Source organism: Poecile atricapillus, chromosome 2, assembly GCF_030490865.1.
Source record: "Poecile atricapillus isolate bPoeAtr1 chromosome 2, bPoeAtr1.hap1, whole genome shotgun sequence".
NCBI lineage: Eukaryota > Metazoa > Chordata > Aves > Passeriformes > Paridae > Poecile > Poecile atricapillus.
In genome coordinates this window covers 55,047,416-55,062,025 of record NC_081250.1, presented here as the reverse complement: position 1 = coordinate 55,062,025, position 14,610 = coordinate 55,047,416, and the positions used below count along the sequence as shown (strand labels likewise).

The following is a 14,610-nucleotide window of genomic DNA, read 5'->3' as shown; positions in this document are numbered from 1 at the left end:
TTTGCTTACTGTGGTGGTGCATTCCCTCCCTACTTTTCAGGCTACACTGATATCTGAGAAATGCTCGTTATGCTTCAACCTTGAAAAAACAGCACCTGAACTCACCTCTTCCCAAGCTTATCAGAAACCCTATCTATTCCCAGGAACTGCTGCTGTCTAACGAGCTTGGGTTTTCCTTACAAACAGCACTGGAAACTACTTTTCTTGCCTGAATGGCATAACATCCCTGTTCTCCCACTTTCAAAGAAAGTGCCAACACAAACTGTGGCCAGGATGGAACATTGTTACGACTAAACTCCTGTAAGCAGCAGTCCATAATGGGGCCCTTTGAGCTCTCCTGGACCACAGCAGGCTGCAACCAGCAATCTCCCTCTGAGTGGGACACCTGTCAGAACTAGCAAACTCTCAAGATTCTCAGATTCAAGATACTTGGAGGATTGACAAAAAATGACAAATACTGGGCCAACATCCTCACTCCTTGAGGCTCAACCCTTCACTCATTGGGGAGATGTAAAGGCATCCAAGGTGAGTATTTCACTTACCTTTGAGGGGAATTTTTCACAGACACGTCGCTTGCACTAACTCTAAGTCTGTGTGCATACACATATGCTGTATGAACATATGCTATAGCAAAGCTAGGAGAAATGCTGACTGCTTAGATTTTTAAGCACCTTAGGAATCTATGTAAGTTAGACCTGCAGTAAGGTTAAGCCAGTAATTTATAAGCTAAGTGGAATGCTGCTAAGTGTTTTCTTTGCTAAATTGATAATTTTAATTTATAGGTTAGGTTGAATGCTGTCAAATATTATTCCTCCGCTAAATTGTTAAGATAACGTTGTAAGTTGAGTTAGGTATAAGTTAAGTGTTATTCCCTTGTTAAATTGTTAAGTTTAAGGTATAATTTAAGTTAAAGTACTCTCATGTTTAAGTGCTGTTAAAACTTTCCAGCTGTATTCCTTTTCATCTCTGCTCTCACTGTCCTTATCACACACACCTGAACCCACCCACCCACCCACCCACACCCTAGATATTTCTCAGTTTTCTGCTTGATTGCCTGGATTTTCTTTGGCTATGTTGTATCTTGTTTTTCCTTAGTGTACTTTAACTGTCTTGTAAGTAGTAGAGCGAATCTTGCTAATGAACTTCGTTGTGCTGTCACTTAATATTAAATCTGGTTTTTAGAGATACCCTTGCTGCTGATTTTTTTAAGTGATCTCAAACACTTGTTTGTAACACTTACTAAAGTACCCTTAAAAGCATTTATAAGGTAGCAGTACCCAGAAATTAAACAGCCTGTAATTTAACTCCTCTTTGTAACATACCTAAAAATTAAGTAGATTGATACAAATTCATACCCCACACCATGGTGAAAAGTGAATGTATTTCTATATTTTGCCACCTAATTTTATATAAAACTAGGGGCTGCAGAATAGCATGCCATTATATTAAACTTTTGTCACTTTAATCCCACAAAACCCAATCACAACAAATCCCCATTTGTAAACTTGTCACAGTAAACACATACTTGCAAATGCTTAGTCTTTTGGAATCTTTACTCACAGTTCTACAAGTCTCTACTTCTTGACGCATCTTCTCAACTTTCTTGTCACACTCAGACTGTATGGCTTTCTTCTGCAGCTCTAATTCTTCTAAGGCTAGGGATTCTTGCTGCTCTCGCTCTTGAAGGGCTTTTAAGCACTCACTCTGATTTTTTTCCTGCATGAAGAAGTACAATTAAACAATAAATTATAAATATAGTCATCACACCTTCAAGAACATTATGATAGGATATTTTCAAATCAGTTAACAGGAGTCATACACTAATCACCTTTATTTTCTACACAAAAACACATGGAGTTTGTATTTCATCTGTGAAAACATAACTAATAATTCACTTCCTTTTTTTTTCTTGGAAACCATTTGTCTTTGCATGAAAAACAATGCAATCAAAGCCTTCAATTTCGATTTGTTTAGCACTATTAATTGAGAATAAAAAATAACATCTGAGAGGAATGAAGCTGTTCTCACTTGCTTTCACTGCTAATATATTTTTAAGCTTCTATTTCTTACAATTAAGGAAGCAATCTGTGAAACAGGTAGAAAAATATATTCAGGACAGGGCTGTCGAAGTCTCTCAGTCCTAGTCACTATCTGTCATGGAGAGGCACAAAAACCAATCCACTATTTGTAACAGATATATATATAGATGATATATATGCATATATGTTACATATATATATCAACTATTTAGGCAATATTACATTATTATCCACAGTGGATTACAGTTCATGAAAAAGTGCAAAGAATACCAAAATTTTTCCCAGTTTGATCTCGAAGAAAATGCTTTTTTCTGATGTCGAACACTAGGACTAGTTAACCCTGTTCACATAACACAGTTCAACCAGACATAACTATACAAACACTTTCAAACAGCCTCATTTTTTGTACTTTTACTCTAGTTGCTGGAGCTGATTGCTAATGATCCATAGGAAGATGTTAAAAAAACAAGTCTAAAAATAATGAAAAAAAAAAAGAAATAGTTTCTATAAGACAAAGCTGATATGGACCACTAATAGTGGTAAGCTATCATCATTCAGTCTGGATCATTGCAGCTGCTTTATTTTCATAATGCTGAAGTCTCTGAGCTATTTGACTTTTGGAGAGCACTCCTATCTTTGAGCATAGAAGGACTCTCACTGTGGAACAGTGGCAACCCAACACTTCTAGTCCCAACTCACATTTAGAGAAATGTTTTTCTCTGTATTTTAGGTTTACTTACAAGAGCTGCCTTCATCTTCTCCTGGAGTACCTTTTCTTGAGCCTGCAATCTCTCATTTAGCTCCTGATCTTTGGTAGCCAGTTCTCTTTTATGGATTTTTTCTAGTTCAGCAACTCGTTCCTCTGAAGACTTCTGTGAATCAAAGTAAAAAAAAAAAAACTCATTTCAAAACATTAACTAACAAAACACTTTCTATTTTTTCTTAATAAGTGTTGCCGCTGACGATAAATAGATCACATGGACACAGGTCGAGGTGTGCTGAGAGAAAGTTTATTTTTCCCCCCAGGATTTATAGGCTTCTGACCACAGCCAGGGATTGGATGGTCAGGGTAACACTTTCCCACTGCACTGGCCATGAGAGATGCCCATCACAAGAGTGTAACAGAAAGAATGTACACATATCTATGTTTACAGTTACTGTCCTGGGAAAGTCTTTAGAAAACCATGTCAGCAAGCTCAGAAGCTGAGTTTTCAGGGCGACAAATAAGGAAGTAGTGCAACAGACAGAAGAAACCAGAACCATCTATTTCCTCCCTTTGAATAAGTTATGAGCACTTGGAGTGCTTAATATTAAGCCCTAACAGTTCTTATTTTGAAGCCTGAAGTTATCCATCTTCCTTCTCAAGTTTTTCATAGTTGTACTAAAGGAAACACCATATTTTCTAAAGACTCTTCTTCCAAGGCAATTGTAGTGTATTCAGATAAAACGTGATAATACACTGGAAAAGGAACTTTTTTATAGCTTTCCCAGTATTCTTATCTCATAAGCCAGAGAAGTCAAGTGGTGATACTCTATGTAGACAGTTACCTATGACCTACATTCATGCTTCATTTAATAAGGTAAAGCGCGTCAGTCGTCCTCTTAAAGCACCAGTGTATTCTCTTAGAAAAATTGATATTATTATGAATGTCAACACAAGAACTGTAACTCAAGGGTGTTCAAATTTACAGCTTTGCAAGGCATGTGAAGTACTCCAGCAATTTGTACCTAAATTCACCAGAGGAAGCAAATTATAGAAACTTTTAACTGGCAAATAATATGGCAACAAGTTCTTAAACACATGTACATTTGTACATGTAAATATTTACACATACTCAGCTAGGATAATGATTAAAAGCTAAAAGTGATTAAAACCCAAGATCCTGGTGGAGATGTGTGAGCTTCCTGCCATTAATCTCTTTTTCTTGTCCCTGTTTAATGTCTCAAGTGTACTTTTAATAAATAATTTAATTAAATACTGTAAAGCAAAGAGTAATACTATTTATCATTAATTAACTGATTTAAATTGCTGAAGCAAAAAAATCTATGAGGAGCTTTCTCTTTTTCATTAAGTAAATCTTTAAATCACAGAAAATAATTTTTATAGGTTTTCTTAATTAGCAAAAGCTTTATAACAGAGTTCTGCCATACTGATGTATTTCACAACAGTGGCTTAACTGCAATAAGGTTTTTACCTTCATAATCTCAACCACCTCTTGTTTCACTCTGGTTAATTCCCGCTGAAGATTTACTCTCTCTTCTTCACTTGCCTTTTCTACTGCTTTAATTTTTTCATCCATTTCTGTCTGCAGTTTTTTCCGAGCTTCCTCTGTCTTTTGGGCAATACTTAGAGCCTTCTCAAGCTCTTCAAAAGCTGCCAAGAAAAAATGTACATGATAAGTGAGAAATAACTATATATTTTGATAGAAGAATTTCACAAAAAGAGAAAAATGAACTTAGGAATTCATCAAGAATTCACATGTTCATTTTCTAGAAAGGAAAGAGAACTGACAAATAGATGTGAATTTCTTCCGATACATCCTGTAGCTTCTATTTATTTGCCTAAAATCACTATAATATGCATAAACAATATTAATGAATGAACTATAACACTGCTCCCTATACCTGCTGAGTAAACTTTGAAGAAGTGGAAAATAGCTGCACAAAGGAAGGTAATTCACACTAAAACAAGCAGACAGAAACAAAACAAGAGTGACTACTATACAAGTCAGTTATTAGTGGGTCATGCAGAGTTTCTCCTGAACAGAACACTGATGTATAATACCAGGCACTTCACATACCTCAGAGTAACTCCTAAACTCTAAAACCTAGAGAATCATTTCTTTAAATTGTGTTTCATAGAGTCCACAGAGATGACTTTGATAATTTCATTATCTCACTATTTACATTTAATGTCCACTTCTACCAGTGTAGTAGCCGAGTGTTAAGAAGACTGTCTGGCACTTCTAACTTCAGAAATAAAATTTAAAAATAACAAAAATTTAAAAGTTAAGATTTGCCCCCAAATAATTTGAATGGCTATAAGTTGTTTCAAAAGAAGATTCAAGCTGCAGTACTGAAATTTATTTACTGTTGCACAGGATACACAAATCCACTGAAACACATTTTAATTTACAAAACAGAAGCAATAATTCCATAGCTTCATCTCATGCTAAGGAGAAGTATTCTAACATGCTTTATTCACTTCACAGATAGTAATTTAGATATAAAAAGAAAGCAAGTAAGTTCCAGTACTGTGAGCTTGTTTTTTTATTCAATACCCCTAAAACTCACAACAACTGATGCCAGAATCTATACAGAATTACACAAGACTAGAGTTCAATCATTATTAGGGAAATCTCTTTTCCTGAATGGATCATGAATGTGGAAAACCCCTGCCACATCTTAGAAAAATTCAGTCTCAGAACACTGTTCTATATATGTTATGTTTGCACAGCAGAATTAGGGCAAAACACCTCTGTAAAATTCAAAATCACAATACCAATATCAAGACTGCAACTTATCAGAGCAAACCCCCTAAAAGTATATTATTCTATTTTACCCTGGACTATTTGGACTCTATTTTGCAAGGAAACAGAAAAAAAAATAATTTTTTGAAGTGCTATTTGGCATGCTAAGCTTTCTTCCAATAAATTCTGCCCCCAAAAGAAAATTATAATAGACTCACATATCTCTAGGTTTTTTTATTCACCATTAGTTAGTAGGCATTCACAGCAGTTATTGCAATCTTTGCTTTTTTGAAATTATCTTTAATAACATTCTGGCATGTGTTTGAGAAGTGAGCAATAATTTCCATTCCACAGCTTTTGATAACATTGATAACTCAAGATTTTAAACACAGTCTATACTTTTGATGCAGTGCTGCAAATACATTTTCAAGTAACTTAATTTCATAAAACAGGATTCACCCAAATTCTGACCTTTTACAGAATTTTCTTCAGTTTTTTTGAGGAAGCCTTTTTCTGACTACTCACAGCAACAGTCACATTTTAAGGCAGAATGAGGCTGTTATTGATTCAGGCAATACCAAAGCAGAACAATGTATCCACTCCTGGTTCTGCTTAAATGCTAAAACTATTACAAAAAATTAAGATCACTAGATATTATTTCAAGCAGGAAAACAGTCTAAAATGTAATACAACCATGCACAAGGCTTATAGCTCCTTATTTTGCACAGATCTTCACAACCCTATCAAGGCATTTGACATCTGCATTCTGCAGGACTCAAGTTCTCCCCCCCTGTCACACCAGGCACAAGTTGATTATGAATACAGCCTGCAGAACTGTGTTTGGAGAATGGTAATGACTTCCCTGATGCTCATCTCAGTCCTAACAAAAGCAGGCCAAGCAAAACTGGTGAAGTTCTTCAGTATTACAGCATCACCTTCTTTCAAAACCAAACAAAAAACCAACCAAACAAAAATTTTTAAAAAACCAAACAAACTAAAAAACCCCACAAAAACAAAACCAACCCCACCCTATGGACCTTTGCACAGTATAGCTTGAAACTAAAGCCTGCAAGTAGAACATTAAGTTATTTCACTTTTCCACATACATTTTCTGATTCTTGTTCTGAGCATCATGCACATTGTTTTCATTTGAGAAACCTGTTACTTCTGCAAAAGGAATACAATGGAGAATACATTTGCCATAGCCCACGGATCAGCCAAAGAGAAGATCCAGGTTCACAACAGGATTGACTACTGATATGGAATTGCTGAGCAACATGCAGTACAAAAGCTGCATCACCATAATCACAAGCAGGATGCTAACACAAAAACTAGACAAAAGCTGATGGTTAAAAAGCCAAGAGGCTATGAAAGCACATAGAAGCAATATTTCACAGAAACACAGTTAGCTCTCTAAAAGTTAAATTATATGCATCTCAGGCACATTTAGCCCTTCAGGAAAACAGAATATTTTCATTCAAAGTAGTTTAGTGTAGCTGGACACAACCAAGTTTCAAACCAGCAGAGGGCTAAACTATCATCAAGCAGACAGAATCACTGTTACTTTTAATCTGTGAGAGATTTTAATTCTACAATGTATCAAAACATGAAATAAAGTCCATGTTTTTATTCAAATATACCTACTCTGAATGCATAGAGTAAAGGCACTGCCTCTGCATTCTTCTCCAGCCTGCAGAACTTTGTTCAGGGAAGATCTTTCAACCAAGTATTGGTTGAATGAAGTCTCACAAAGGCACATTAGGAAATCAGAAATAGAAACAAGCACACCAACAGAGTCTCAGGTGAGTCCTGCAAAACCTCATCCATGCGACAAAGCCAGACAAAACTTTCCCGTGCAGTATGTAAATCACAAAAAAATGAGTCTGAGCACAGTTTAAGGAGTGCAAGGTTTGCAAATCCTTTTTTTATAAAACGTGCTGAAGAGTTGACTGCTTTACCTAGGCCACTCCAAAATACCAATCTCAGTTCCCTTCGCCTTGCCCCTCCCACCCAGAGGAACACCCAGGTGCGCTGCAATGCCGTCTCGTTTCCTCTGCTGGCACCGCACACCTTTTCTCTTTGCCAGCAGTGCCTCCTAGTGCCAAGAATTGTGAAGGAAGCAAGCCAGCTTTGTAAAGCAGCCGGCAAAAAAGGGGTTACAGGTGCAATTTCTGAGTGCTGAGAGCAGGCATCATGTCCAAATTTTGAAAAAAGGTTGAAATCATTCTTGTAGCTTTGTGCATCTAGGCGGGATTTTAAATGTACAGTCCACACCTTTTTTTTTTTTCACTGAAGAAAGGTGCTAAGGATATGTTAACTAAGCTTGCAAAATAAATGCTGCCTACAAATAGGATTTGCTTTCTGAAGACTTTGTTTGCTCACAGAATATAAATAAGTCAGTAATCTGCATCCTGAGAAGTCATAAAGTACTTATGCTAGGTAATCTCAGGGTAAACAAACTTAATTTACCTGGAAATTTACAAATACTTAAAAGATCTCTGTTGAAGTAAAAAAAAAAATGTGTTGCAGTTACCTCAAGTAGAAGTGCCTGAGAAGCACAGGATTTACTTTTTAGAACACAGTTCAAGCACCCAATGTGTGATGTAAAAAAAACAGAGCCCTTACCCCAGTCCTGTTCATACAAGGCTTGGGAAAGGCACCATGAGTCACTTATTGGCATGTGTGGATGCACAAAAACAAGATGCTCTGTGAGATTTCAACATAATGTACCTCTAACTACAAAAAAAAAAGTACTTCAACTGGGGAGACCAAGTTACAATTCACACAACACAACAAAAAACAAGCATACATATCTTTTCACTATTTCATTACACAAAAATGCATTCACAATAAATCAAACACTGGAGCAATTCACTAGAGTCCTGATTTACAAAGAAAAATGCCAGAGATGTAACAATAGGCAAGCTGACAGAAAACTACACCACTTTTTAGTCACCACGCAGCACTACAAAAGTAAATTTCAAGTGTATTGTCCTTGTCCTTATTTTACTATAAAGTAAATTAAATCAACATTTCTACTTCATTCCATGAATTTAGCTTCTCACTAAACCATGATACAGAAAAAGATGTCTAGAACTGAACAGTCTAGATGCAGTTCTGTGCCATGTGGTTTATGATGACCCCAGTAGAACAGGGAGGCTGGACCAGAAGACACACTGTGGTCCATTCCAACCTTACCCATTCTGTGGCTCTGTGAAAGTCACATCACATTAACTATCCAAACACCAGAACTTGAAATGTTAACCTCAAATACATGAAATTGCCCAATTCATAAAACCATTACAACTCCAAGGTTGCAACCTAAAAAGCAATTTCAGGCTCTCCTGGTATGCAAAGCAGTTTTCTCAAATTTAGTTGAACATTGTACATTGAACTAAATTGTAGATTGTAGATTACAACTAACATTGTAGATTACAATATTTTTGGAACATATTAAGCCAAGGATGTAGCAAAATCTAATAAACATCACCTTACAATCTGTCTTAAAAGCAGTGTTAACTAATTTTCCAAGGGTTACAACACATATATGCATGCTTAAAAGATAATAAATAAATGCACTCAAAGGTAAAGTTGATACTTATGCACTGTAAAATCAACCAAAGTACTTAAAATTTTTTATTTAAAAAAGAGCACATTTAACACACAAATCTTCACCTAGGAAAGTAGTGTACTCAGCACAACATTCATTCAAACTAAATTACTTCTCATTACAACGGAAAGTTTTCAATTTGTCTGTAGGATCATCTCTAACCTGATTTCAGCTTCTGGCCAGGCAAACTTGAAGAAATTACTGTATTAATAAATGTGTGTAGATAGTACATTAATAATTCAGAATTGTTTCTCCTGCCCCAAAAAACACTATTGCAAACAACTATGACAATAACTTCATATCTACAGAAGTATTAAAAGGTTCTTCACCTTCTTTTTTTAATCATGAAGAGCTTCCTAGTCTCCCAATACCAAACAAAATACAACTTTAGCATGACTGACAGACTTCTGAAATATGAATTTCCAGAACTAAAAAGAAACATGCAACCTTGAAGTGATAGGAGAAGAAGGCATCTAATCAAAATGTTTGTTATCTTCACAAGACGGATGCTCTAGCTGCTTTTCCGCATCACAACAGAATGATCTATCCAAATTAATCTTTAAAATTGAAAGTTCTAATCTAAATCTATATAGACTTAAAATAAACCACTATGACCTGTATTGTTTGAACTTGTCATTGCTTTTTAGAGAAAGAAAACATGTAGAATATTTTATTCAAAGTAATACCTGAGCTTCTGCCAAAAGAGTGAGCCTCTTTACATGCCCATGAGAACAAATTATTCTAAAAGAATTCTGATGTAGTACAAAACATTTTCACTGCTTAAAAAAGAATGGTTTAACTTCATTTCACGCAAAAGGAGAACTCCAAGGGCACATAATGTTACCTAATTTCCATAAAAGGCAAACTATATCATGTAACAGTTACATGAATGTTCCTCTGCTACAAGCCTGAAGCAAAGGAATTGTCACTGCTGTTTCACCTAAATCAGAAATGCTTCCATTAAAATAACTGAAAGAAATGCTTACTATGGTTCTAACATTTTTACTTCTCCACAAACTCTTACACACGCCCACTACGTTTTCTATGTGAACTCCTCGTGGCATTATAATGATGATTTATAGGTAGTTTCAAGTTTCTTTTCTTAAGTTACACCAGAAGAAGACTCCATCAATCTTTTCTCCTATAAACAGGGAATTACAGTTGCCTTTCAGAAGTTTCCTTCCTAAATTCAGTTTTATTGGTAATAGACAAATCAGTCAAAAGCTGCTGCCCAGAAGTCAAGTTAGTCATGATGGCAGCACAGGTGATGTGTAGAGCAATAGAAAAAAGAGCATCTCTTAATATCCAATCCAAACAGCAACTGTTGAAAAATGCCACACTGAAGCTTTCTGATGCACAAATGTGAAAGCAAATAATCTATGTATATTCTTACCAGCTCTTTCAGATTTTTCTTTCTGTTCTTTTAATTCCTCGCCTTTTGTAGTAATTTGTTTGATTCGAGCACGCAGTTGGGCTATCTCCTCCTCCTTCATTTCCAATGTTTCATGCATTTGCCGCTTTGTCTCCGCAATTACCATGCCCTATGGAAAAGGCCCTTGTGATAAAAAGCTAGCAAATAAATAAGACATATACCTGAAACAATTTCAAGCCAGGGCACAATCCTTGTCAGGAATAAACTGTAGCCTGTTATTATGAGACCAGAGATCATGGGATCTTTCTATGTCAGAAAACAGAAAATGCTAAAAAAAAGAAGATAAGAATAGGGATTATTTTTAAGAGTATCCAAAATTTGTCTAGTGGTGAAAAGAACTCCAGCAAACATGGTCCATGCAAAAACTTCCTCTTCTAGTACAGCCACTTTCCTTTGAAACATATATTCTGGAAACAAAACCAAAACTAAAAGCGTTGTAGAGTCTGTACTTCTCTTTTGAAAATACATCATACAATGTCAGTCACACCACCAGAAGATACTCCAGATAACAAGACAGTGATTAAAAAACACTTTTAAGGAGCTAAAAACTGAGAAACTCCTTATTGTCTATCAAAAGTACAGTTACTTTACTGGTTATTTTTTAATTAATTTAATTGTATCTCATCTTCATTTGTATTTGGGGTTTTTTGTTTGTTTTAGAGTTGTCAACAAGGAGCGTATTCAGTATATCTGCTTCATTCTAAATAATATCACATGGCAGTATTAAGTATAACCTAACAGACATATATCTTATGGTATATATACAATAAAATTCTTAAGTAGCTTAAATTACTTGTTTATTAAAACATAGATGAAACCATCAGACCATTAAAACCAGCTTCTAATACCAAGAGCCAGATATTTTGTGTTTTAAGCAATCCTCCTCAAAACCTACAGCTTTGTTTACCTTGTCTTGTTCTAGCTGTTCAATCAAATTCTTTGCATCACGTAGCTGCGTAATCAGTTTAGTCTTCTCAGCCATGTGAAGGTCCTAAAAAAAGATCCCAACCACAAGTTGGTTGACAAACAGCTTAGCTTTGGCTCTTACCCTGCACTATGCCTTGGAGGAAGAACACAGAACACAATTGAGGGAAACTGAAGTGAGCAGTTTTAATTTACTTTCATGTCTCCCAGAGGTAGGCTGCCTTATGGCTTGTGTAATAATTCAGAGATCTGAAGGCTTTGTTAGAGACTCCACACATGGAGGTCTGTGTTGCTAAAGAAAAACAAGAAATTTCTGCTGTGTTAACTGCATCTGGGATTACAAGAGGATCTCAGCAATCCAACATAAATGACTGTTACTAGCCTTTCTCTAGAAGATGTCATTAAAATACTCAAGTCTTTCAGTGCTTTTTCAAACCAGGCTAGTGCTCAGAGATGAAGACAGAGATGGAAATCTGATCTCTGTAACTAAAGTTAAGTACAGCTATACTTAGCACATTTTCAGGTTTCACTACTATTAGCCACCTTACTTATGCCCCACACTCAGCATTCCTTAAAAGGAAAATTGAGCAAAGCGTTAACTTATTAGCTTTGGGATTGCACTTATGTTCACTATATTTTGATCTCCACTGTTTTGCCTTCCTTTTTTTTCTGTTAATTTACATAATTATTGCCTCATTCACTATGTCTTAAAGATTTAGCTCTGCTCCACTTTCTTCTGTCTTCTGTGCTAAGACAGTCTTTTTCTCACCCCAATTTCCCACAACGACTTATTTCTGATACCAATCTGATGGTTATTTATACAGTAAGGTTTCATACCCTACTTCACCACTCTAGAATAATTGCTGAGTGTATTAATTCCAGGTGGGTTTTGTACCTTTTTCTCCAAAAAAATAGAGGGACAGTTTGTTTCATGGTCTGCCCTATCAATAAATTTTGGAAAAAAAACCTGGAGTTTTTACTTTAGTTTCATGGTCGACCATAAAGCTAAGAGCATTTTCCATACCTTCATTTTCTCCAGTTCCTGAAGTCTCTCTTCCAGCTGCTCTTGAAGTGCCTCTTTCTCATTGGTTAATTGGGCACAGGACTCCTTATGTGACCGAATAGTCTCCTTACAACGTTGTAGCAAATTCTCTTGGCGCTTCACCCTCTGATTAAGAGTTTCCAGAGTTTTAACAGAATCTTCATTACCCTCTACGAGACAGCATACCAACATTACCACATGCATGCCATTTCCAAAATGCAGATCTGCATTCATCATTCACAATGCAATGGACTCATAGGTCACTAAAAAAAGTTGTGCAAAGTCTGCAAAACTTCCTAGTTCCTACTGCAAGTGCCAGAAACATTCAACACATACACAGGCTAGTAAACACAGTCTTTCACACCAAGGTAGCTTACAAAACCCCAGTTACTTTATCAGATTCAAAACAAACCTATTAATCAACAAGGTTTTTTATGTAATTAAAAAGCCATCATGATTTCTAAACGTGCCTGCTGCTACTAACAGAATATGCAGAAGTAGGAAAAAATGTGAAGCAAAGCAAATCACACCTCTCAAGTGACACACACACACAGATTCTTGCTTTCTCAAGGCTGGGTATGGCATTTGTTCTAAAATATCCAGGTCAGCAATACTACATTCAGCAGGATAAAGGTTATACTTAGTGTCTTTCTGAGTTGTACTCATAGAATAATAGAATGCTTTGGGTTAGAAGGGATCTTAAAGATCATCTAGTTCCAAATCTCTGCCATAGGCTGGGACACCTCACAACAGAACAAGTTTCTCAGAGCTCAATCCAGCCTGGCCTTTAACATTCATAGGATCGGGCAGCCACAACTTCTCTGGGCAACCTGTTCCAGTGCCTCCCCACCCCCATAGTAAAGAATTTTCTCTAATGTCTATAATTCAAACCTATTCCATTTAAGTTTGAATCACTGTCTAACTAGCACATTTGGTAGTATTTTATTGTGTGCTTCTGCTCTGATGCTCTGCAGGCTGCTAGAGTATTTGGCATTGTACTGGATTTGCATGGCCAAGCTTCAGTAGCAGAAGGGGAGCTACAGGGGTGGTTTCTGCAAGGAGCTGCCAGAAGCTTTCTTCATGTCTGGCAGAACCAACCCCTGACAAAACTCCAAAGACAGATTTGCTGCTGGTCACGGCTGGACCAATTAGAAATGGGGGTAATGCCTCTGTGATAAAAAATCTAAGAAGAAAGAAAAAAAAAAAAGTTATTGTGCAGTTGTAACTGCGGCCGAAGAAAAGTAGAGTGAGAACATGTGAGGGAAACAACTTTGCAGACATGCAGGTCCATGGAGAAGGACGAAGTTCTCCAGGCACTGGAGCTGAGATTACCCTGTTGCCTGTGGTAGTAACCATGGTGAAGGAGCTGTACCCCTGCAGCCCGTGGAGGACCAAGGGGAAGCAGAGATCCACCTGCAGCCCATGGAAGAGCCTGTACCAGAGCAGGTGGATGCCTGAAAGGAGGCTGTGACCCCATGAGAGTCCCATGGAGAGAAAAGCCCACTCTGGAGCAGCCTGTCCTTGAAGAACTGCACGCCGTGGAAGAGTGACCCACACTGCAGCAGGGGAGGACTGTTGCCTCTGGGATGGGCTCACATTGCAGCACTTCACAGGGAGTTGCTGCCCATGAGAAGGACTCATGCTGGAGAAGTAAATGGAGAATGTCTCCAGTGGGAGGGACCCCATGCTGGAGCAGGGGAAGGACTCCTCTCTCTGAACAGTGGATGAACCCCCAAGTGACGAACTGACCATAAATCCCCATTCCCTGTCTCACTGCCCCTCTGGGAAAGGAGGTAGAGCTAGGTAGGAGAGAAGGGCGGGGGGAAGATGTTTTTAAGGTTTTATTTTACTTCTCATTATCCTACTCTGATTTTATTAGTAATAAATTAACTTCATATCTCTAATTCAACCTTGTTTTGGTTGTGACGGTGTTTAGAGAGGGATCTCTCCCAGGCTTTATCTCAATTCATGAACCCTTCTTTAAATTTTCTGTCCTCTGTCCAGCTGTGGAGGAGAGTGAGAGAGCCACTTTGGTGGATGCCTGGCACACTACAGTCCAGAGGCAGACTCATGCACAGAAAACATCTTGAATC

General features: G+C 37.1%; 1 protein-coding gene across 7 annotated transcripts in view; it reads right to left on the bottom strand.

The window, feature by feature from the left end:
- The window catches only part of GOLGA4 (golgin A4), a 79,973-nt gene that overhangs the window by 22,746 nt on the left and 42,617 nt on the right, over positions 1-14,610 (bottom strand). For 6 of the 7 annotated variants that reach the window (XM_058830392.1, XM_058830387.1, XM_058830389.1 and 3 more), the window contains 6 exons: positions 12,500-12,687; positions 11,459-11,542; positions 10,513-10,660; positions 4,235-4,413; positions 2,780-2,911; positions 1,561-1,716 (listed from right to left, as the gene is read on the bottom strand). In XM_058830392.1, the coding sequence (XP_058686375.1) occupies positions 1,561-1,716; positions 2,780-2,911; positions 4,235-4,413; positions 10,513-10,660; positions 11,459-11,542; positions 12,500-12,687 (887 nt within the window). The remainder of the gene's footprint in view (positions 1-1,560; positions 1,717-2,779; positions 2,912-4,234; positions 4,414-10,512; positions 10,661-11,458; positions 11,543-12,499; positions 12,688-14,610) is intronic. The other variant, XM_058830391.1, reaches the window with a different exon arrangement.